Source organism: Haemaphysalis longicornis, unplaced genomic scaffold (genome assembly GCF_048455015.1).
Source record: "Haemaphysalis longicornis isolate Haplotype H1 unplaced genomic scaffold, Haemaphysalis longicornis Haplotype H1 scaffold_2, whole genome shotgun sequence".
Lineage (NCBI taxonomy): Eukaryota > Metazoa > Arthropoda > Arachnida > Ixodida > Ixodidae > Haemaphysalis > Haemaphysalis longicornis.
Genome location: NW_027526295.1, coordinates 66,923,261 through 66,945,093, shown reverse-complemented (window position 1 = coordinate 66,945,093; position 21,833 = coordinate 66,923,261). Strand labels below are relative to the sequence as shown.

The window sequence follows — 21,833 nt, the reverse complement described above, 5'->3', positions numbered from 1 at the left end:
ACGGGGCAGATGCAAAATGGACCAAGCTCTTCTTAGCCAGCTTCAACCACATCGTCTACCCATTTGTGGCCGAGCTGACCAGCTTTGGTAGCCGAACCAATGAGAGACCTTTTTTGGAGGAGGGAGCGCGCTAGGGTGGTTTGGATAATAACCCCCCTTAAGGATTTCCATCAGCTGACCTGCCTGTCTATTTGGCACTGTAGCCTTGGCACATGGAGGGTTGCCCGGGTGTGACCCACGCCACAACCTCCAGGACCAACAAGGGTGGCTGAAGCAGGACTAAGGGGGTGGTTCTCCTCGATGGGCGAGAGATTGGCATGGTTTGAAGCTTGTGGGAGGCGTCCTCAGTCCATGACACCTACAGTGCAAGTGGCATCAACAGCACTTTGAGCCGGTCACATCTGCTGTTTGTGGCAAAGTGCAGCTTGAGGAGAGTTGGCATCAGGGATTGATCAATGTCTCTGAGCGCTGCGGGTTCGGGGAGTTTTGACAATGAAGTAACTAAGGTTGAGAAAATCTGGAGCATGTGCCAGTGTCGGAGCAAATCTCGTAACCAAAATAGTAATGCTGACACCACAGCCTTCTTTTTCTTTCTTTCTAATGGCTGCAGGGGTGCTGTGGCAGTCTCCCCTTGTGATTTTGTTTCCCTCATTCAAGAGCTGTTGGGGGTGGCCCAGAGCTGGGCTCTGCTGGTGCATGTGCGTGCTTGCCTCCTCCTTTGCGAACGCCCCGTGGTTGTGCCCGTGCAGGCAGCGGAGGTCTGCAATGGCCTGGCCGACAGCCCCGAAGTGGAATTGTGCGACCTGACTGAGGGCCCAGCAGCAGCGCCTTCTGTGGCAGCAACGCCAAGCCTGGACTTGGAGGAAGACGAGGCGCTGCCCTGCGGACAAGCCACCGGCCAGGTACGCCCTTTCTTCCAGTGGAAAGAGTGCCAGTTGTGGCCAAGGGACGGGCAAGGGGTTCTGGGAAGTGGGCAGGGAGCGGGCAAGTTGGTGTGACACACCTTTCTGTCCATTAGGGAAACCTGTAAGGAAAGGGCGGTGCTTGAAATAAGGCACAGGTTGTTGTCTAGATTCTAGTTGCGCAGCACTAACCTTGCAGGGGGACGAGAAATTGTATGACGGGCTAGTGGAATGAAGGGTCCGTGTGGTCTGCTCAGTATTCCGTCGCAAGGTTTTGTTTTAAGCGCCAGGCCTGACTTGAGGAAAGCAAGCGACTGGAACATGTCCCAGGTGTCGAGGTGGCCCCTGCTATAGAGTGGAGGCCCAACAGGGCACGTGTGGGGCTGGTGAGTGCGCCCTGGGTGCGGGGTGATGAGAAAAGTGCTGCAGAGGAGGCTCCTGCACTGGTGCCGCCCCACCGCGGGGTGGCGCGCACCGCGGTCGAGCTCCCGTGACGCTCTGTCAGCTGATAAGATCTGACCCGTACCCAGGGAGGGGCTCTTACTCACTCCCCCACCATCACTTAGGCTATTCAGCCTCGTGATTCCTTTGGGCCCAGCCTTGCGTTAAAGGGACCGTGAAGTACAAGTTTGATTTATCCAGAAGACTGCTTTGGCCCACATTCCAAAACTAATCTAGGTGCTAAGGCAAGCATGAAGCGGCGGCGACTTAAGGGGGCACACGGGTCTTTGGGACCGAAAAAGTTCCAAAAAATGCACTTTTCATAAGCATCATTTTTGAAATGTTCAGGTCTTCTTCTCCCGGTTTGCGAAATTTTTCCTCCGAAAAGTCGGTACTTGAGCAGTAACAGCAACTTATAAAAGCCCTACAAGGCCGATTCTTCGAGATTCCGACGCCAAAATAACTATTTTTCTATAATTCCTCACTTCTGCGCAACGGGCGGTATCGCAGCGATCTCGGTCTCGTTTGAAAGAGCGAATTTCGGTCTTCAATTTCCCGCCACTGCGGTTCCTGCCCGCTCAGTCGTAGCGTGGGAAACACGCGCCAAAAAAAGCAAAAATGCGCGTTCCTATTCGCCGGCGAGCGCACGTGACTAAACAGCGCGATGCGATTGGCCGAAGGCGGCGTCTGTCGTCTGCTCCATGCCGTTGTCGGCGCAATCAGGCGCCATATTGCTCGGGCTCTGACTACGACGTTTGCGATGTGGAAGGCCGGAAGAAAATCCCGCACGAAGAACCCGTATGGCAAAAAGAGAAAGAAATCCAACCTCGAGAATCTCAGAGGCCGCTCCACACCAGCGAGGAGCGATGAAGGAGATAGCGACCGACCTTCCGTGGTTGGCGACGACGCGCTTGTCAACGTAGGCCTAGCGCCTCCGCCGACCGCTCATAACGCCTCCGGCAGCGGCCGCATCCGTCTCGATACAGCAATGTTGCACCCGTTACAAGTGGCAGAGGTGCGTCAAAACGTGGAAAACAAGCTGCACGAGCTTTCTTCAACTGGAGCTACACAACGGAAGTGCAGCCTGTTGGGCGACCCTGACAACGCCGCAGCCACGCCGCTGGGCGAAACAAGGTTCGTGATCGTCAGTTTGACCCAGCTGAACGAACTGATGCACGCAGTGAAATGCAAGTTGTGCTCCGGTGATGTGGAAATCAGCAAGGAGGACAGGGAGTACGGCCTCGCCGTAAAGCTAGTGCTCAAGTGTGTGAACTGCGGCGACGTGTCGACGGCGTGGAGCTCGCCGCGCATTGGCGGCGAGAGCAAGGCGAAGCCGTTTGCCATCAATGTTTTGGGCGCACGCACCATGCAGTCGACTGGAAAGCAGCAAACGGCGTTCAACGACGTGTTTTCGTCGATGAACATTTCTTCGCGCGGCCTGCACAACAAAACGTGGCAGAGCTACGTGAAGACTAAACTGACGCCCGCAGCTGTTCGCGCATCGCAGAAGGTGACTGCAGATTGCGCACGATCAGTTCGGCAACTGTACGCTGAGCTCGACCTTGCAAACCCGGGCAACATTGCCGTGTCGTACGACGGCTCCTGGATGACGAGGGGACACTCGTCGCACATCGGAGTCGGCACGGTCATAGAGTTATTCACGGGGCTCGTGCTCGATTATGTCGTGCTCTCCAATTTTTGCGCCGGCTGCGAGCGGGCGCCCAAAGAGAGTGACCCTGCCTACGAAGAGTGAAAGGTGAAGCACCTCTGCCAGAGAAACGCCACCAAAAAAGCTGGGGAAATGGAAGTGGAGGCTGCCCTCATTCTCTTTCAGAGGTCATGGGAGCGTCATAAGCTCAGGTACACCACAGTGGTTTCGGATGGTGACCGCCGCACCTACCTCGCATTGAGGGATGCAGATGTTTGTGGCTTCATTAAGATCCTCAAAGAGGAGTGCGTGAACCACGTGCAGAAGAGAATGGGCACTCAACTGCGCAACCTCCCAAAGCAGAGGCCAGCTGGCTCAGAGAGCCTCAGTGGTAGGGGGCGGCTGACTGGCGACCTGATCAACAAACTGACCTCCTACTATGGCTGGGCTATCAAGTCCCACAAAGGGGACGTGCCAGCCATGCACAAGGCTGTGATGGCCACGTACTATCACGTGACATCCAATGATGCAGTGTCGAACCACAGCCTCTGCCCCACTGGTCCTGACTCGTGGTGCCGCCATAACACTGCTAAGGCCAAAGGGGAGCCAGCCCCCAAGCACTGCTACAACCTGCCCCCCCACGTCTGCGAGGCCTTGCTTCCTGTGTATGAACGGCTGGCAGACCACAAGCTGCTTGAGCGGTGCCAGCGCGGCAAGACGCAAAACAGCAATGAGAGTCTTCACTCAGTGATATGGTCGCTGGCTCCCAAGGAGCGCCACGCATCGCTTCACAGTGTGGAAGCTGCGGTCGCAGAGGCTGTGATGCGATTCAATGCCGGAAGCCAGTTGGCATCATCAAAGATCCTGCAGGAGCTCAACATGACCGTTGGCGCACTAAGCAGCACACGCATGGCCGAAAAGGACCGCCGGCGAACCAAGGACTCTTCCCGCAGGCGGACATCCGCAGAAAATGTGCAGCGGACCCTCAAGAAGAGGCACCTGGGTGGTGCCAGCTGTCAAGATGACTATGCTGCGGGGGCCTACTAGTCGTTTCGTGCAAAGAAAGTACTCCACCTTCTACTGTTTGCATTAAACATAGCACCGCTACGTTTTTTGCCATTTTCTCAAAATGCATATTTTTGACGTATAGGAACTTCTCGAGAGGCATACCTCAGCACGTAGTGCAGCTAGAATAATTTTTCTTTCAGCAGGAAGCTGAATGTTTAAACCATGTGTTATGGGAAGCAGATTTTGCATTTCGTGTTTCAGTAATTGTTTAATTAGCATTATTTTTAATTGGTTAGCAGCAGTACTTCGAACCTAAAAGTAAGAATTGACGGAAACTTGTATGTGATTGTAAAACAAAAAAAAACTGCTTCCCATACAACCTTCTACACAACTTCTAGTATCTATTCATGCCTTGCTTGTAATTTGCATACTCCCCCATAATAGGAAGAGTATGCAAGACAGTTTTGTGTGTGTAACTGCGTGCAAGCATTGACCTGGTGTGGTTAAACGAAACTGGGGGGGCCCCGCTACAATTGTGCAGGTGTGCTTGTTGTCGTTGGCATTGGTCGGCAGCTGCCAATGGTCCAAACAAGTTTCTGTGATGTCATGAGGACTCTGTGAGGAAGTGGCTGGAGAGCTGCCACGGCTTCACCTGTTCTGTTTGAAGTTTGCCTTAAAATTAGCGTCATTGCTATTGGGTCTTTTGAATGTAAACACAGTCTTCCGAGTGGCGTCTTCATGGCCTCTTTAAGCTTTTCAGGTGCCCATTGTCTGCTTTTGGTTGCAGCAAGTGCATTTTTGCTACTCCTTAGTTTTCAGCGCCACACCTGTGCAGTAGGATTGAGGGGCTCTGTCGATTGGAATACAACAGTATTGTTCCACCTGCCATAAACTGCTTGGAACAGGTCTGTGCTTGGAGAAAAACTGAGCTTGCCTCCTTGTTTCCGCACCGACAGGAAGGCGACGTGGCAGAGGAGAGCGCAGCGGTCACTGCAGTAGAAAGCGTGGCTGCTTCCCTCGTGTTCAGTGGCCCTTCACCGCAGACTGCAGAGCCAAAGACGTTGCACTCCAGCGCAGTGCAGTGCAAGCCTTCCACCACAGGTGCGAGAAACGAAGTGGTTAGCGTGCAGAGTGTCGGTGCATGCGGCCACCGTTTGTGTCCCCATCTTCACAAAACTGATTCACAGCAGTGTGCGAGCGTTGGAATTTTAGCTTGAATCGAATGTAGATGCGCAGTGATACAGCTGATGCGAATTTAGGACGACATGAGCTCTGCAAATTTCCTGTCGGAATTGCGTCGATATGCAGGAGTAAATTTTATTGTTTTTGTGACTTCATTTTTGCGCCGCTGTAATAGAAGGTATGAAATGGCCAGGGCTTCTCCGCAACAGTTGTATGGTTCTCTGAGAGTGGATCAGACTTGCGCTGTAGGGAATGTATTCGGTCACAAATTATTATACCATGTTGGAATGGGGGGGCAGCTGTATGACCACAACAGGTTTAGTTTCTAACTACCAGAGATTTAAAACGAGCCATGCCTCAAAGGTTATGCGAGAAGAGCTGTAGAAGTTGTGATGCAAATTTTTTGAACCCTTTACGGTATGTATGTCTATTGGGGTGAAGCGGTAACCTGAGCAAGATCTCGAATATTTCATTGTTACTGCTCAGTGATGAACATATTTTGTATTTTCAACCAGAAAAATGCTGTCAAAAGACCTGGTTTACTGAACACTCCCTTTTTGCTTGTATGGTCGCGTGTTTATCTTAGTCCTTTTATCAGTGCGTTATTCGTTACCTGATGGCTTTTGGCAGCTGAGTGTGAACTTAGAGAGCGATTTGTGACAAAGATAGCGGAACTGTGCATATTAGGGACCCCAATAACGTGGGTTCGGTCGTTATTATGGGTGTAAATATTGTGTAAAGGAGGACTTAACGTGTGCAGCAAAATTTGTTTACCAGAAATCAGTGCGCACTCCAAGTCTTTTTAATGTGTGGTCAGCAGACTCAGGGTAAAGAAGGAAAAAAAAGTAAGTCCCACAAAGTGAAACGTAGTTTTTGCAGTGGAAGTGATGAGGTAAGTGGCTATGCACTTTGATGCAAACTATAGAAACCTCTTGAAAAATAGATGGAATGAAGACTGGTGCCTGTATTCTAGGCCGTGCATCTCTTCGTTTTCTGGAAGAGAATTTTTTGGGCACCATTGTCACCCTGAATGACAGGTGGGAGTCGGAGAGTAGTGCATGCTCAAATGTTCTTCTGGCACATTTGTTTTGAATCCTGTCCAGCCTACCCGCACCAGTGGAGTGCAGGCCCGGCTCGAGATGACAAATTTATTGTGACAAAAAAGAAAAAAAGGCAGCTCAGGTGGCTTCCACTGCACTTTGTCTCGTAAGAGGGGAGAGCTGTGCAGGTGGTGTAGGGTAGGAGGCAGATGAGGCGTTGCAGAGTGTGCAGCAAGGGGAGATTTGAAGCGAGTTGCTGAGCAATGTCGCGCAGCAGTGGGTGTGACATTGTGTCCCTTTGTACCCAATGCTGCAGTGGTGGCCAGCCAGACTGGGCCTGTGGTGCTGTCCAAGGAGGAGGTCTGCCAGCTGCTCACATCAGACTTCTTTGCCAGCCTGGAGAGGGTCGACCTGGGACGGATCCTGGCCACCATTGCCACCGTGGTGGCAGCCGACCGCCAGACGACGGCTGGCTTCCTCTGACTCTTCCCCCCCAGGGGGGCAGCTAATTGACTGTGCACTGCCGTTGCTAGTACACGTCTACTCGTACACGGGGTTTGTGGGGAAGCACAAGACTGTGATGATGTTGTTGTCAGTGGTGTCCTACAAGGGGTCACATCGTGAGAGAGATTTCATTGGCTGCTCATGCCCTGTGTGTATCACTCGCTTTGTCAAGCATGCGTGCAGTGCTGAGGAAGAACTCACTGCGGTGGCTCCAGTCCTGATGTTTGGTGCCATCATCCTTTTTTTTTCTCTGCACTTACTCGTGGCCCCGTAAGAGTTCTGTGTGATGTGTGCAGCCTTCTTTCTTTGTCCTCCTGGTGATCTTTTTTTTTCTTCTTCTTCTTTGAAACTGCCAGTGTACAGACAAGCTTCTCGCCTTCCCAGGCACATTTTGTGTTGGCACCGCACAGTCTGCACGCAATAAGCGATACGTTCCTAGTGCTGTGAATGGTGACACATTGAGTCAGCTGTAATGTGTGACAACCTGAGGGTCAGCTTGTCAATCGGTCTACTCACTTCTCATGTGTGGTCTAGAAACTCCACAACATTTGCTTTTTGACAAGGACCTTTGGCACCGTGAATGACGTGGTTGTCGACTTGTCGTTCGACCGTTTCCTCACAAGCACATTGTGGCGTGACTAACATTGACATAAAGCTCAAGCACTGTCAATACAGAGCAAAAAGCGTGTTTCTCAATTTTTGCTTCAGCCACCTCAACTTTCACTTAAATCTTTTACTGGCCTGTCTATTGGCTATTGTCACATCTGATTGCTTGACACACCTAAGCCTATGCATTTCATCATCGTTTGCCATTTTAAATTACTTAACGTACGTTTACTCTTCTGTTATTTAGTAAGTGAGCATAGGAAAACGTGTAGAAACGGGCTCTTACCTGGTGTCAACAGACTTGCGTATTAGTTGGTGCCAGAAATTTGTTGACCCATGCCTGCGACCGTTGCTCATACAAGGTGTGGCCACTCTTTTTCTGTGAACTGAGTTCGTTTCTGCCGGCCTTTCTTCCTCGGGGTTGTTTTTATTTATTGCATAGTGTGGCACACCTTCCTCGGCACATGGCGCGCAAGTGCCGAAACACGTTTTTCCTATACGTAGATCGTGCGTTATTCAGTTTCGTGATGTTTGTTTACGACACTTGTTGGCAATGTGGCCAGCTAGGTAGCCGAGGTTTTATGTGGCGCACGCGGGGCTTTAGTCAGTTTTGTGTTCTTTCTGAAATTCATTGTCCTTGTGTAAAGCCCTGTTCTTTTATGTCCTGTTTGTTGTTGTTGCACCAGAGAGTGGTTCTTAGTTTTTTTGTGGTGACCCTAGTGTAGTACAACTTTTACCCATTGAAGTTTCGAATAAATCGCTTCTTTTGAATCTTTGCCTTTTGTTTGGAAATTCTGAAGCGTTTCCGCTTACAAGGACACGCTTAACTCTGTTGTAGCAAAGCTATCTGTCGCTCTGTTGCAAGTTCCCCTTCCTAGACAAGTACAGCAGAATCTCAATGTGTTTTTCATGGGAACCGGAAAATAAAACGTTTCATGCGAAAATCTTATAAACAAGGAGGAAGATTGCATGCTCCATCAGCAACTCTCTTTTATTGAGCAACATTCAAGTAGCTGATCAATAAGTGCGGCACTTCCTTCTTTTCAGTGTCTATGAGTAAATTCTTCTGAAACGTAAAAAAAACTGGTATTATTGTTTTGCCGCACATTGCTTTGTAGGACAATCCGTATCAAGTCTGTGAAGCCAAGCGCTCGGAAGTCTTCAGTGTGCAAGAAAAGCGCGATATAGTCAATTTTTTCGCATAGGACTGAGCTGTCGACATTCACTCCCTTTGCTCTAACTTCCGTTTACCATGTAAGCAGGACGTCTTCCATTTTCTGGTGCTTCGCACCTCGCGTTTGTTTTACACTAGGGCCAAAAACTTGCAGCTTCTTTCGAAGCTCCTCTTGCTGATAAGCACTGGTGTTGGCCGTTGGCACTGGCAGATTGAGCTTGCATGCCAAGTCCGTCGTGCACTTCCTCTTTGGGTACTCATCGAATTTGCCTACAATTTTTGCTTCCTTATAAACTGAGCGCCTTGCATTTCCTCGACATTGTCACAAGCATGGCAGCACCATTGCACACAGCAACAAGACAGCCACAGGAGAACAAAAGAAATTACACCATCTTCCCATGAGGAACCATGAGGAGGATGCGAAGCATCATGGGGGTTTCGTGTAGGTTTCATTGTGTTGCCGTTGTGTTGTTTTATTTATCGGAGCATGAATGGGAACATTGTGTGAACCCCCAATGTAGAGACAGGGAAGAGACCGACACCCGTGTTACCTGATCGATCACCTCTTGGTTCTCGTCTTTCTTTATTGTGTGCTCGCGCTTCTACCCCGCTGCCTGCCCTCTTCGTCCTCTTCTCTGGTTGAGCTGCAAGGTGCCTCCTGCCTGAATCTAAATGGCGCCTCCCACCACAGCTTTCCCGCTGGAAATTCAACATCCTCCTCTAAAGTTTTCAGTTCGTCGTTTCCGTTTACGTTCAGCTTCAGGTGCCTTCGTTGTATCAGTACCTTCTTGACGGAGTTTTAATGAGTGAAGGACATAAGGCACGTTCGTAGCACATGCTCCCGTCTTGGTTTGTAACGCAGTGGGAAGAGTGCCATGTACCTCCCGTTGCGGCCAGAGAGTCGTGGGACCGAAACCAGGTGCCGCCTAACTATTTCTTTTTATAGTGGACTGCACTGGTGTCAGCCCAAAAGCTGACGGGGCACAAGAGACGCGCATGCGCAGTAGAGTGCGGACGGCGAACAACAACAAGGGAGGAAGGGACACAGCCCCGAGCGTGAGATGCTTCGCATCTAAAATTTCAGGGAAGCTTGCACTCCCACCAAAGACTTGAATGGCGAAGCTGTTGTAGGTGAGCATTGTGGGACAGAGTTAAGTTTCATTATCATTGTTTGTTTGCATAGTTCGGTGCTAGTAATCGTCGTATGCATCAAAGAGGTCGTCGTCTTAGCGGCGAATGGTGGATGCAAAGTCATCCTCAGCATTGTAGTCTTCCACCAGCTCTTCGTCATCGACTCGAAGCAGCGGTGGTGGGATCTGCAAGTCGTCTCGGGAAGGATTGGCACACTCGTAGCCATGCCTCCAAATATCCGTAATGGCTTTTGGAGAGTGTGCCACCACCGCGGTGACCACTCTCAACAGGGTGCCTTTCATCTTTTGAATTAGCAATGAAGTTTTTTTTTACATGTGCAGTAACACTTGACAACAACAGTGCTGGAGCCTTTTCTTTTCTGCTAGAGTCACTGTGCAAGCCGATGATTCAGCGGTCGCCATGAGGCTTGTGCTCACGAGCACTCTCCATTTTCTCACACCTCAGGGGTTTTTGCCCTCCCCCCCACTGCCCACTTCTCTCTCTCTCTCTCTCTCTCTCTCTCTCTCTCTCTCTCTCTCTCTCTCTCTCTCTCTCTCTCTCTCTCTCTTTTTTTTTTTGCTAGAGCCACTGCACGTGCTGGGGACACTCAGCGGTCGCTGCGCATTTTCTCGGCATTTTTTCCTTCAACAGTGTACTTCCGGCTTGTACGACAAACTCCACTATCAAAATATAGCCTCAGAACCATACCAGCAGCACTGAACACAGCAACTAGGCATAAAGAGAACAAAACAGTGTGGGAAGCACAGAGCACGGCAAGGGAAGTCGCTGCCTGCCAACAGCAGTGCGTACCTACCTTCCTTGATTATGATACGTTTCGCTAGATGGCGTGGTGTATCACCTGACGTACTATCATCATTGAACGTGCCTGGTAGCGATGTTTTCACCGCAAAATTGGCGCTCTCGTGTCCTGAGCAGCTGTGCCACGTGCACATCGTGGCTTGTTGGGATGCGATTTGGGCTACTACTATAGCAAAGAATAAAAAGATTTCTAAAAATGTGAGTCAACATCAACTTTTCCAGTTTTAGCACTCAATTTTTGGCAAAAATGGGATCGTACTAAACACACGAAAATGCCTTATTTCTGAGATGTCGGCTGGGGATGGAAAAGAAAAAAACCCCGCATTTCCCCGAGGGGAAGAATGTGAAAGTGCAAATGCACGAGTTGAATTTGCGCAGTTCGGTAATGTTCGCAAAAGAGAGATCACACACACACACACAACTACAAAGAAAGAAAGATGCATTTATTCACAGACACCTATTTGTGTTGTCGTTGTACTTGATTGCTAGAGCGGATCTGAGCTTTGAAATTTCGTGTCAGTACTCTTTAAGCGGGTGCATTAGCCCTTCTCACGCCCGATTCCTGGCCAATCCCCCACGTGGGTATGTGCCATGTCAGCGGCCAGGCAGCGCGCGCCCATCTCCCCCCGTTGCCAAGGAAGACGAGGAGATTCCTGGCCAATCCCCCACGTGGGTATGCTATGCGGGCATCGCCGGTGGACGCAGGTTCAGGGTCGCTTAAGAAGTGCATCGCACTTAAAACATTAGACCAAAGAACATGCTATGCTGAATCATATCAACAAGATTTCACTGTATTAACTGCAATCTTCATGCCTGCACATACTGCAAGCAACAGTTCCTGCTGCTGCATGTAACGTTCTGTGCATGAAATCCAGTGCAACAGCTCTCATGTAGTTGCTATTCCTTACAGGAGCCATGCAGACAAAAAACAAGTTCGCTTTATTTGAAAGATTTTGTGTTTTATAGTGCCCCCAGCACTCATCCGAAAGCAGACAATGCTATATTCACTAAGAAATTTGTTAAAACTTTGATTTTCTTACCAAATCGTGTGTTTTCAAGACGTCTCCAACGATGTCACAAGAGCAGGTCTTCAAGCCAAACTGAGTGCGCCATTAGTCTCGGCTGCCGACTACGGAACCTTGTTAACCATCAGTCTTCCTAGATGGCGCCACCATGCTGCGGTGGGCCGTTTTCTCCCTTTGCTTTGTTTTTGACCATATGTGCACCTGGCTTTTTTTTGTTACGGTAGGTAGTAATCATTTCGTAAAACATAGTGTTCGCTCGACAAACAAGGCCATGTAAGACACCGTTGCTTACGCCAATTGGCCAGTGTCGTCTTAGGCAACCCCCAAACAGCCACGCTGTTGTGCAGCTTAAACAAGCATAAGGCCCCGTACCAACAGCAGTATGCATCAGTACTGTTTACATGTACAGTGAAACCTCGGTAAACTGTACATGACAGGGACGCGAAGAAAGTACTTACTAACTGTCACTACAGTTTATCGAAATGCATTAGCTCAAAGAGAAACAGAGTCAGGGATTCGGCTAAAAAGAAACTGCAGCTCATGCGGGTATGGTTTAACAAGATTCCACTGTACTTTCATAACTTCCACTGTTCACCCCATTATTCTTACTGCTATAAAAATAACGTGCAGCTCATTCTGCAAGCTTATAAGCCCTGTACAATTTGCGTTGGCTTTTGCCGCCCTCAGCCAATGCACAGCTGGGAATATGACATCATAGTTTCGGTTGCAGGAAATGAGCTAGTGGGTTGCATGGCCATTCCCTTTTTAAAGCAAAGCTTTCTACCTCTACCAGCCAACGCTTCTTTTGCGGCGTGCGGGACAATAAACTCCCATCGTGGTGGAGGCAATGGTGGGGGGAGGGAGGGGGGTGGGGGTTCACTCACGGAGCACACTGTAGATGGCGCGGCGAATTTACCCAGCGTTTCCGTGCGCCGGCAGGCGCAACGGTGGTACGGCTTTGTCTTCTGCTTTAGCGACAGCTGTTTTGGGCCTCTTTTGGCACAGCTTCGCATCCATTGCGCGCTTCCTTCGCACGGCTTGATTAACTTGTTCGACAGCACCTCCTGGGTAACCCGAACCCGACGCAATTGAGTGGTCGTACGGCAAAGATACGCTTAGGATTGGTTTGCAGGGCTGGAAAACAAAATATAGAGACCAGATATGGACATTTGGCTGCTAGAAGAACGCTACCTTTTGCGCACTACTTGCTATGAATGGGACTCCGTTTTATAAATTGGTGAATACCAATTCGGTTGTGTTTTAACACGTATTACAAAAGGCGAAAGGAGCAACTGGTTCTGATAAACAGTGGTTATAAAAGTTCCCTCAGCTTTCTCGCAATTCTCAAACTTACTAAACTAACTAGTTTTAATCAGCATAAATGGGAATCACCAAGCTCACATGCCGAATTATTTCGGTGTCTGCACTTGTGTCACGTGGTGGTGTAGTCCCGAAGGATGGCTAGGTTACGCTGTCTTACCCTTTGAAAGACGCTCCACTCTGTTTTCTTTCTGCCGACGCACATCCGGGCTACAGCGGCAGCGTCCACGCTGCCACCCCCACGAATTCCAGGGAACAGCTGGCAAAATCTGTGGTTTGAACTCTTTGTAGAGCCACGTGTGTGAATTCAAGTGTCGTCGCATGGGCAATTGTGGGTGTCATTGAAAGCTTTGCTTTCCAATCACCTTCACAGCGTGGATTGGAGCCAGTTTTTTTTCCTAATTATATAGCTTATTTTAGCAGTTTTTCGTTGAAAGTGATGTCAGTATGGCTACGACATGCGTCTTCCCAGCTGTCATTCCCCTTCCCACTCATCACTGCCCGTGTCCAGTGCTGGTGGTGCAATTTATCACGTTTTCACCACGGGGATCGAGACGCTGAACGTTTCTCATTGCATCTGGCATTTCTCGATGCATTCACCAATGCTTCGCCTTATGTAAATTCCTACCTGTGTGCGAGATCCACTGGTTTTTTTGCCCCCTTTTAAATTCAGTTTCCAGGTGCAGCCCTTGTGCAATGACATTCTGTAATGTGCAACTGTTTTGATGTGGCACCTTCCATGATCATGCAAACCGATTTAGGACACCCAACGACAGGCTGGACAGCATCAGCTTGGCTTGTTGCATACTGGGCAACGGTAAACAAACATTCCGTATGGGCTCTGCCCCCCTGAATGGGCAGAGCCCACAAGCTCCCGTATGGGCTCCAAAATTTTCAACTTTTCATTTTCACTTCGTCAGTGACTGCGATTTTATACTCCCACAACCAGGCTCGTGTGCCCACACATCGTTGATAAAAATAGAAAACAATAGTGGACCCAGCACAGAACCTTGAGGTACACCACTTGTTGCAGTGTAAACACCATACTCTTGGGGGCCAACTGCTGGGGGGTCTAATGCAGAAGCGTGCCTCCTGTAGTTACAGTACTTGCATGCCCGGTGGTGGTGGTGGTGAAACTTTATTTCCAAAAAGGGTCCTGAAGGACACCTGACCGGTGTCAAGGTGTAGAGGGCATCTCCCACGTCGGGACGGGGAGCCCGAGACTCTCCGCCGCTACGCGGGCCTTCTGGACAGCCCAGAGTTGATCGTTAAGTTCACTGCTCCTGAGAGCACTGTCCCACTTGACCTTATCCTCCAGATAGGAGGCTTGCGTAGCACAACCACACAACATATGACCCAAGTTCACATGCCCATCACACTTTGAACACGTAGCAGTTCCGTCGTAGTCCGAGTCGATGTGGCTCATCCTCCAAGGATTGGCGTATGAGTCCGTTTGTAACATGCGGAGAGTGACTGACTGCGCCCTGTTGAGTCCTTTGTGTGGGAGCGAAAATTCCCGTCGATTTAAGTAGAAGTGCTTGGTGAGCTCGTTGTAGGTCTGAAGTTGATCCTTGAAAGCCCTTTGTGGAGACGGGGGTGGTTGGGAGGGTGCGCGGCTGCTGAGTCCTCGCGCCGCCTCGTGTGCGGATTCATTGAAGTTCCGCTGTCCTCCCCCGAGGTCGCCCATGTGGGCTGGAAACCAGACTATCGAATGATTACTAATGTGTCTATCTTCCAATAACTTGGAGACTTTGGCATCAACCACTCCCCTGGCGAAGGCTCGAGTGGCCGCCCTAGAGTCGCTATAAATGACCTTATGTTGAGGATCAAGCAGAGCAAGTGCAATGGCCATTTGCTCAGCAACCTCCGGATTCTTGGTAAACACGGAAAGTGCGTTGCACATCCGTTCTTGAGCATCAATGACGGCTATCGAAAAGGCCTGTCTTCCATTTATCTGAGCAGCATCTACAAAAGCCGACTCCGTAGGGCTCTCGAGAGCTACAGATAGAAGTGCCTTGGCTCGAGACAGTCTCCTTCCTTGATTAAAGACAGGGTGGACGTTTCTGGGGAAAGGACGGACCACGATGGAGTCTCTGATTTCTCTGCTAAGGTGTTTAACACTCTCCTTATTCTGTTCGGTAAAGATGCCCAGAGTGACCAGAATGTCTCTGCCTGCTCTTGTGCCTGACAGTCGACCTACCTGCGCAGTGTGCTGGGCTTCTGCGATTTCTGATAACGTATTGTGAACCCCTAGTTTCAGTAGGAGATCTGTGGATGCATTGATAGGAAGCCCCAAAGCTACCTTAAAAACACGACGAATCATGGTGTCGAGGCGTTTCTCTTCGGTTTTCTTCCAATTGAGCATAGCCGCGACGTAAGAAATGTGGCATAGGACGAAAGCGTGGATAAGCCTGATGGCGCACTCCTCGCTTATACCCCTATTCCTGTTGAGAATGCGTCGAAACATTCGCAACGCGTTTTCAACTTCCCCGGTAATCTTCTGTAACATTAAGTTATTGGAACCGTTTCCTTCGATAATTAAGCCCAGAACTCTGATGGAATTGACCTCCGGAATGCGATCGCCGTGCATGTCAAAAAGCGCAACGTTGGGCCTCCTGTCCTTCTCCCAACCCCTGGGCTTGCGCCCTGGTCTAGATGGGCTATAGAAAAGCAACTCCGACTTCTTTGAGGAGCATTTAAGACCCGCAGGGGCGAGGTATAGCTCTGTGGCCCTGACAGCTTTTTGCAATCGAGCCTCCAATTCACCGTCACTGCCCCCAGCACTCCACAGGGTAACATCATCAGCGTAGATGGTGTGTTCAACCCCCTCAATATCGAGAAGTGTTCTAGCTAATTTGGACATGACTAGATTGAACAAAAAGGGAGACAGTACCGAGCCTTGAGGAGTTCCCCTGTCTCCAAGCTCGAGGGGTTCTGATATAATATCTCCAATGCGTAGGGAGGCGGTTCTGCCGCTGAGAAAAGATCGAACGTAAGAAAAGAAACGCTCGCCGAGACTAAGGTCCGATATGGCCTGAAGTATAGCCGTGTGGCGTATATTATCAAAGGCTTTTTCTACATCAAGGCCCAGAATGGCCCTTGTGTCTTGAGTGACCCGATCTAGCAGCTTCTTTTTGATCCGGAGCATAGCTTCCTGGGTCGAAAGACCCGGCCTGAAACCGATCATGGTATACGGGAAAAGCTGGTTATCCTCCGCATAAGCGGAGAGCCTGTTAAGCACAACATGCTCCGCAACCTTGCCGAGGCAGGACGTCAGAGAGATCGGTCTGAGGTTTTTAAGTCCGGGAGGCTTGCCCGGCTTAGGAATGAGTATCGTATTAGCGTGTTTCCAAGTATCTGGGACGTAGCCCTCTCTCCAGATATTATTGATTTGTCTGGTTAGATAGCTGATGGAATTATCCTCAAGATTGCGAAGAACTCTGTTCGAAATACCATCAGGGCCAGCAACAGATTTACTGTTAAGCTCCTGAATAGCAAAACGAACTTCTCCCTCCGAAAACTCTCCGTCAAGCGCGTGGTTGGGAGAACCCGTATACACTACTGGCGGAGGGACGAAAGTCTGCGTTTTTATAAGTGGCAAATACTGACCGGCTAGATCTTCCAAGAGCTCGTCATCCTTAGCTTCCTTCCGCGCCTTGTGAATTATTTTGCTCAGTAGCGACCGCTGGGTTGGCTTGGATCTGGAACCTCCCTCATCTAGTATATGTCTGAGGAGACCCCAGCCTCTCCCTTTGCGAAGTTGGCCGTCTAAGGAATTGCATATCTCATCCCATTGTTGTTTACATAGAACTTTACAGTACTCCTCAATCTCTCTGTTCAGCAGCGCGATCTTTTTCCTAAGTCTCGTGTTCAGTCGTTGGCCTTTCCACCGTGCTAGTATTGATTGCTTAGCCTCAAGGAGATTAGCTAATCTGTGGTCCATCTTCTCAGTTCCAACATCCGTGAGGATGGTTCTTTCTGACGCGTGAATGTCCAGCCCAAGCTGCTCTATCCAGCTCTCGAGCGGAGGATCTGCCTCATCGGGAGAGGCATCGGGATTAGCCCTCAATTTGCGGAACTTATCCCAATCCATCAGTTTAAACTCCCTCAGCTTCTTACAGACTACCTCGAAGCTGACGACTACAATATAGTGATCGCTGCCGAGGTCAATATCAGTATTCACCCAGCTAGGTTTCTCGATTCCCCGGACAAAAGTTAGGTCCGGCGTCGAGTCCCTGCACGTAGAAGTGCCGCATCTAGTTGGGTGACCCGGGTCTGTAATGAGAGTGAGACTAAGGTCCGAGGCGTGCGTCCATAACCTTTCACCCTTGCCGGTGGAGTAAGGGTATTTCCACGCTTGGTGAGGGGCATTGAAATCCCCACCAACAATCAGAGGAGCGTTACCGGCCAGCCGTGCCACTTTAGTTAGGATGGCCTTAAAGCTCTGCCTCGATTCTTTTGGGCTACTATACAAATTGAGGAGAAATATACTGCTGCTGTTGCCTATGTAATTGTTAGGAATTATCTCCACAGCGATAAATTCTACCTTACAATGCGACGTACGGAGCTCGTGTCGGATATAAGGGATCTTCTTATTTATCAAAACAGCCACACCCCTGCCTTTATCCTCCCGGAGGCTCTCCGCCTTGTATCCCGTGAAAGGGAGGTCAGCCGCAAGAGTCTCCTGAAGCAAAATAACATGTGGTTTCTCAGCTTGTGATCTAATAAACTGCTGGAGGGCCGCCTTTTTTGGGTTGAATCCTCGGCAGTTCCATTGCCAGGCTCTAAAGGCTTTAGTTATCGAGGCCATCTTGACCGTGTGGGATTGCGTTATTTAGGTTAGTATTACTGTGGGAAATACCCTGCTCTGCCAAAGGGTTGGGATAGACCTTCACCATAGCTGGAACTACCGTATCATTCAAGTATGCCTCGATCTTTTGCAGCCTAGCCCCGACGCTCTCCTCATTGTGCTCAATACGGGTGAGTCGGTCGTTTATCTGCTTGATACTATCATTAATCGCAGATAGAGCCTCCTTGATTTCCGACTTTGCCTTAAACTGCAACTGACTGGGCGGAGTAAGGGCCCGCTCCTTGGGAGCTGGGCACTCTGCGACCTCGCCCTCTGACGGAGCAACCTCCATGGACCTTGGAACTTCGCTATCTGAGGGACGCTCGCCCTCTGACGGAGCAACCTCCATGGACCCCGGAACTTCGCTATCAGAGGGACTCTCAGAGGACTCGGACTTGTTACGAGTAATCTCTCTGCGGAGCTCGATCAATTCGAGAGTGAGCCTCTCTACCGCCGCCCTGAGGCTGTTGTTCTCCTTTTCCAGCGATAGAATCCTATCTCTTTCTAGACTACGATTCGCTTGGGTCATTGGCTGATCCGCGCCTTTTTCTTTGCCCTTAACCTTGTTGGCCCACGAGTCTGCGCCACCACCAGCCGCGAAACGCGCCTGCGGCCCTCTGGAGCGGGAGCGACCTCTGCTCCTGCTTGCGTCTCGCTTTTTTGATGACGCACGACGTCGGGACCGAGAGCGGCAGCGCGAGCTAGCTCGCCCCCTGGATTCGGACCTGTCGCTCACCGTCTGCGTCTCTTCCTTGACCATCTGTGCCTTCGCTCGCTCTTGACGTCTAACACGCACCACGTATGGCATCAAGTAGCGTTTCTTGCACGATTTATCCGCTGTCACATGCAAGCCCCCGCACAGCTTGCATTTCGGGTTGCACACATGTGGGTCACTTGGGTTGCGCACGCCGCAGCCCCTACATTCCGAAACACCGGGTGTCGGGCAAACGTCCTTCCGGTGTCCGATCTTTCCGCAAGCGTAGCACACGTCCACTTGTTTCCGATATAAGTAGCAGCGCACTAGAGTAGGTCCATATCTCACAAAGTTTGGTACACGAAGTCCATCGAATACAATAATAACAGATCCGGAGTTCTTGATTCTCTTGACGCCGAGCGCCAACGGGTTACGGTCGTTCAAAATGTTCCTTTCAAGGGTTGCAGGCCCGTCTGCGATGTCCACGTTTCTAATAATCCCCTTGCACGTATCGCTGGGGGCGGTCTCGTAAGCGTTGACTTCTCTGATTTTCGCCTTTCAAAGCCACTTTCCTGTAACTTTGAGAGGAGGTACCAACTTGGTTGAACAAGGCACCACTCCCAACCAAACTTTGCAGAAGTGCCCTTGGCAATGGTTCTGGGTCTTCATGGTCATAACCAGTATTACAGCAAACTACGCACGAAACTTATTCACGTCTGGCGACCAACCAGGTCACCCACTGGTTTGCGCTCCATTCTCAGGCAGCTCATGCCTTTCATTGTGACCTGGATGAATCCACACATCTTCCACATCACAGTATTGATCAAGTAGGTAGGGGACTGTAGGCCTGCATATTGGAACTTGAGGTGTGCATTTAAGAATATGCATATATTACTTAAAACAATGCACCAGACCTCAAATGCACTCAGTCGTGATTAGCCCTGCTATTGCTCGGAAAGAGACAGACTTTGTATCTCAGTACATATCGATACACAACTGGAAGCTTGCGGAGGATTCGTACCTCACACAATACAAAGCCTCCGAAGGCCCCTGTTAAAGACGGATGGCCTTAATCAACCAATCATTAAGTACAGGAAAAAAAATTGGTAGATCTATGCAAAGCATTTGAAGTTACTCGTGATGGAGTCCCACCAGCGCTGGAGGCAACTGGCTGCGATCCTTGATTGTGCAACTACACTTGCATCATTCTTCACAGCCGTCCTCTGTGTGTAACCTTGGTCCCTCCACTGTACACGCCCCAACAGTCGGTTGTCTCAAAATGTGCTAGTGCCTCGTGGAGTTTCCAAACAGGGTCAAGCAGAGGAACAAAACTTTTACATGGTTATAGATCCCCAGGCGGTCAACATTAATCCGGAGCCTCCCTCCACTACGGCACACCTCGTAGCCCAGGTGTAGCGTCGGCATGTTAAACCTTATAATTTCAACTTGAAAATTTAACACGCATAGCACTCCACGAAGAAATACAGATTGCTCAACATGCTATAAATGCAGCAAGTATATTTGAATGGTCACTCCAGTGATTGCAGAAAGGCTAGGCGTGCTATTGGCTTGAACTTCACTGCAAGCCAACAACCATTACGTACTTCATTTCGGCTTATATATTTTACAAAAGTCACATTCCACTGCAGCCAACATCAGTTCCTGCAATGCTTGTACATGTCAGGCTTTTTTTGCACAGGTTTAGTGTCGTGTGAGAAAGCCGGCCACAAGGTGCTTGTTGCATGAAGATGAATGTTTGCATTAGTGGCAGAGCTAGCTTGCACTGCTCTATTGTTCATAAATTCCAAATATTCGAACTGCAAATATTTCTTAAGCTGTGGTGCGAATCGAGTTGAATACCAACACTATTCGCAAAGTATTTCGAACTTTCTAATATATTTGCACACCTTCCAACATTATCGATGGTCATCGAATGCACAAGCAACTCCCAGACTTCCTTATACTAACTAGCTCCGCCGGAGAGTCACCAAGTTGGGAAGTCAACTTCGAAAATTTGGCAGAAACCATGGCCAAACAAGGTAAGGTTAATATGACTCGTACACAGTTGTGCTCAATTGTAGCCGTATTTGCACAGCTGAGGTCAGATCAGCATTAAGAATAACCTGCAGTAATTGGCAAGGCTTGACAGGTGTGCAGGATTGGCACTTGGTTTCTGACGGCTAGCATCAACACAGAGCTCAGGCTATCAAACAAAACACGTAGAAAAGAACACTGCAATCTCTCCAACAAAAACCTCTGTGCATGAGTGCATGTCAAGCTTACCTAACAGTGACTTTTGTGCCTGCATTTGCACTAACAAAGCTTTACTGCTACCTGGTTTTGTCCCACAAAGGTGAATACGTCTGTCAGGCTAACAAATTGTGCACACATCCAGATACCAGTAAATGCCATGCTCTGACCAGAAAAATGGCAGGCCAGTGCTCATCCCATCTGGTCGCCTCACTGTTTGTCCTTCACTTTGTGCTGGTACCATGTCAAAGTTAGGCAAGCGCCAAATGCCTGCCAACACAATGCTGTCGACACGTCCGTTACCCACTTTTGCTGCTGTCACACTGTGGAAGTTGTGTAGCAAAGACGCATCGTGAGCCAACCGTACTGTACAAAACAACAAGGGCAGCCTTGCTTTAATGTCAGGAAAAATAACATTAGTAACAGGGATGAGCACATGATGAGACACGGTGCCGCACAGCACTGGCAGCAGCCATGCAACGGAGGTGAGCGAGTGATGAGGGGGCGCCCAGCAGAGGGGGCAGATCACAGCCAGGGGTGCCAGGCTGGGTCCATCCGACAGAGGTTGTCGTGGCTGTTGGCAGCCGCAACCAGCGTGCTGACCTTGCTGTCGGCACCGTCAAATGTGGCCAGCGCTGATAGGGGGGAGGGAGAGGGAAGATATTCATCACTCAATGTATCAGGAACAAGCAAGCCGTGGTGCAAAATACTCAACCCTAAATAAGTCGCCCCAGGTGGAACCAAAAAAGAAATTCATTGCTGTATGGCAAGCCACATCTATTACAGATAGCTGCTAGCTTAAACGCTCCCTTCTGGCTTGTGGCAGGGCTGCACCTTTTATCTCATCCTGTTGAACACCGCACGGCGGCATCCAACCTTTGGAAAGGCAAGGCAAGCGCACTAACATAAAATGGCAAGGGCCCGACCGAACAGGAAAACTATTTCATTTTTTTCTTTTGACACTATGAAGAAAGATTGCAATGACAATGAGAGCTGGTGACAGCGCATGCATCCCCGCGCAGTGCACTAAAGCTGCATTTCGAGGCAAAGTTTGCGCGTTGCCGCAGCCCAGATCCACTCCCAAGACCTGTGAAACCATGCCACCTCACGGAGACCAGGAAATTGTAACAAGTGACCCGACCGTTAGTCCTTTAGGGGGTCCACCGCGTCGTGCCACGCTGTGAGTGACAGGGCAATAAATACTGTAGTTTTGTGCGTATAACCCGCCGTTGCATATAAT

General features: G+C 49.8%; 2 protein-coding genes across 8 annotated transcripts in view; one reads left to right on the top strand and one right to left on the bottom strand.

Annotated features, from left to right (window-relative positions):
• Nucleotides 1-8,102, top strand: part of LOC144168959 (uncharacterized) — a 143,684-nt gene extending 135,582 nt beyond the window's left edge. For both annotated transcript variants that reach the window (XM_077697960.1, XM_077697959.1), the window contains 3 exons: nucleotides 750-902; nucleotides 4,956-5,100; nucleotides 6,538-8,102. In XM_077697960.1, the coding sequence (XP_077554086.1) occupies nucleotides 750-902; nucleotides 4,956-5,100; nucleotides 6,538-6,704 (465 nt within the window). In that variant the 3' untranslated portion in view covers nucleotides 6,705-8,102. The remainder of the gene's footprint in view (nucleotides 1-749; nucleotides 903-4,955; nucleotides 5,101-6,537) is intronic.
• A 12,855-nt stretch (nucleotides 8,103-20,957) lies between these two features.
• Nucleotides 20,958-21,833, bottom strand: part of LOC144168958 (transformation/transcription domain-associated protein-like) — a 137,810-nt gene continuing 136,934 nt past the window's right edge. For all 6 annotated transcript variants that reach the window (XM_077697953.1, XM_077697957.1, XM_077697955.1 and 3 more), the window contains one exon: nucleotides 20,958-21,228. In XM_077697953.1, coding sequence (XP_077554079.1) covers nucleotides 21,119-21,228 — 110 coding nt within the window. In that variant the 3' untranslated portion in view covers nucleotides 20,958-21,118. The remainder of the gene's footprint in view (nucleotides 21,229-21,833) is intronic.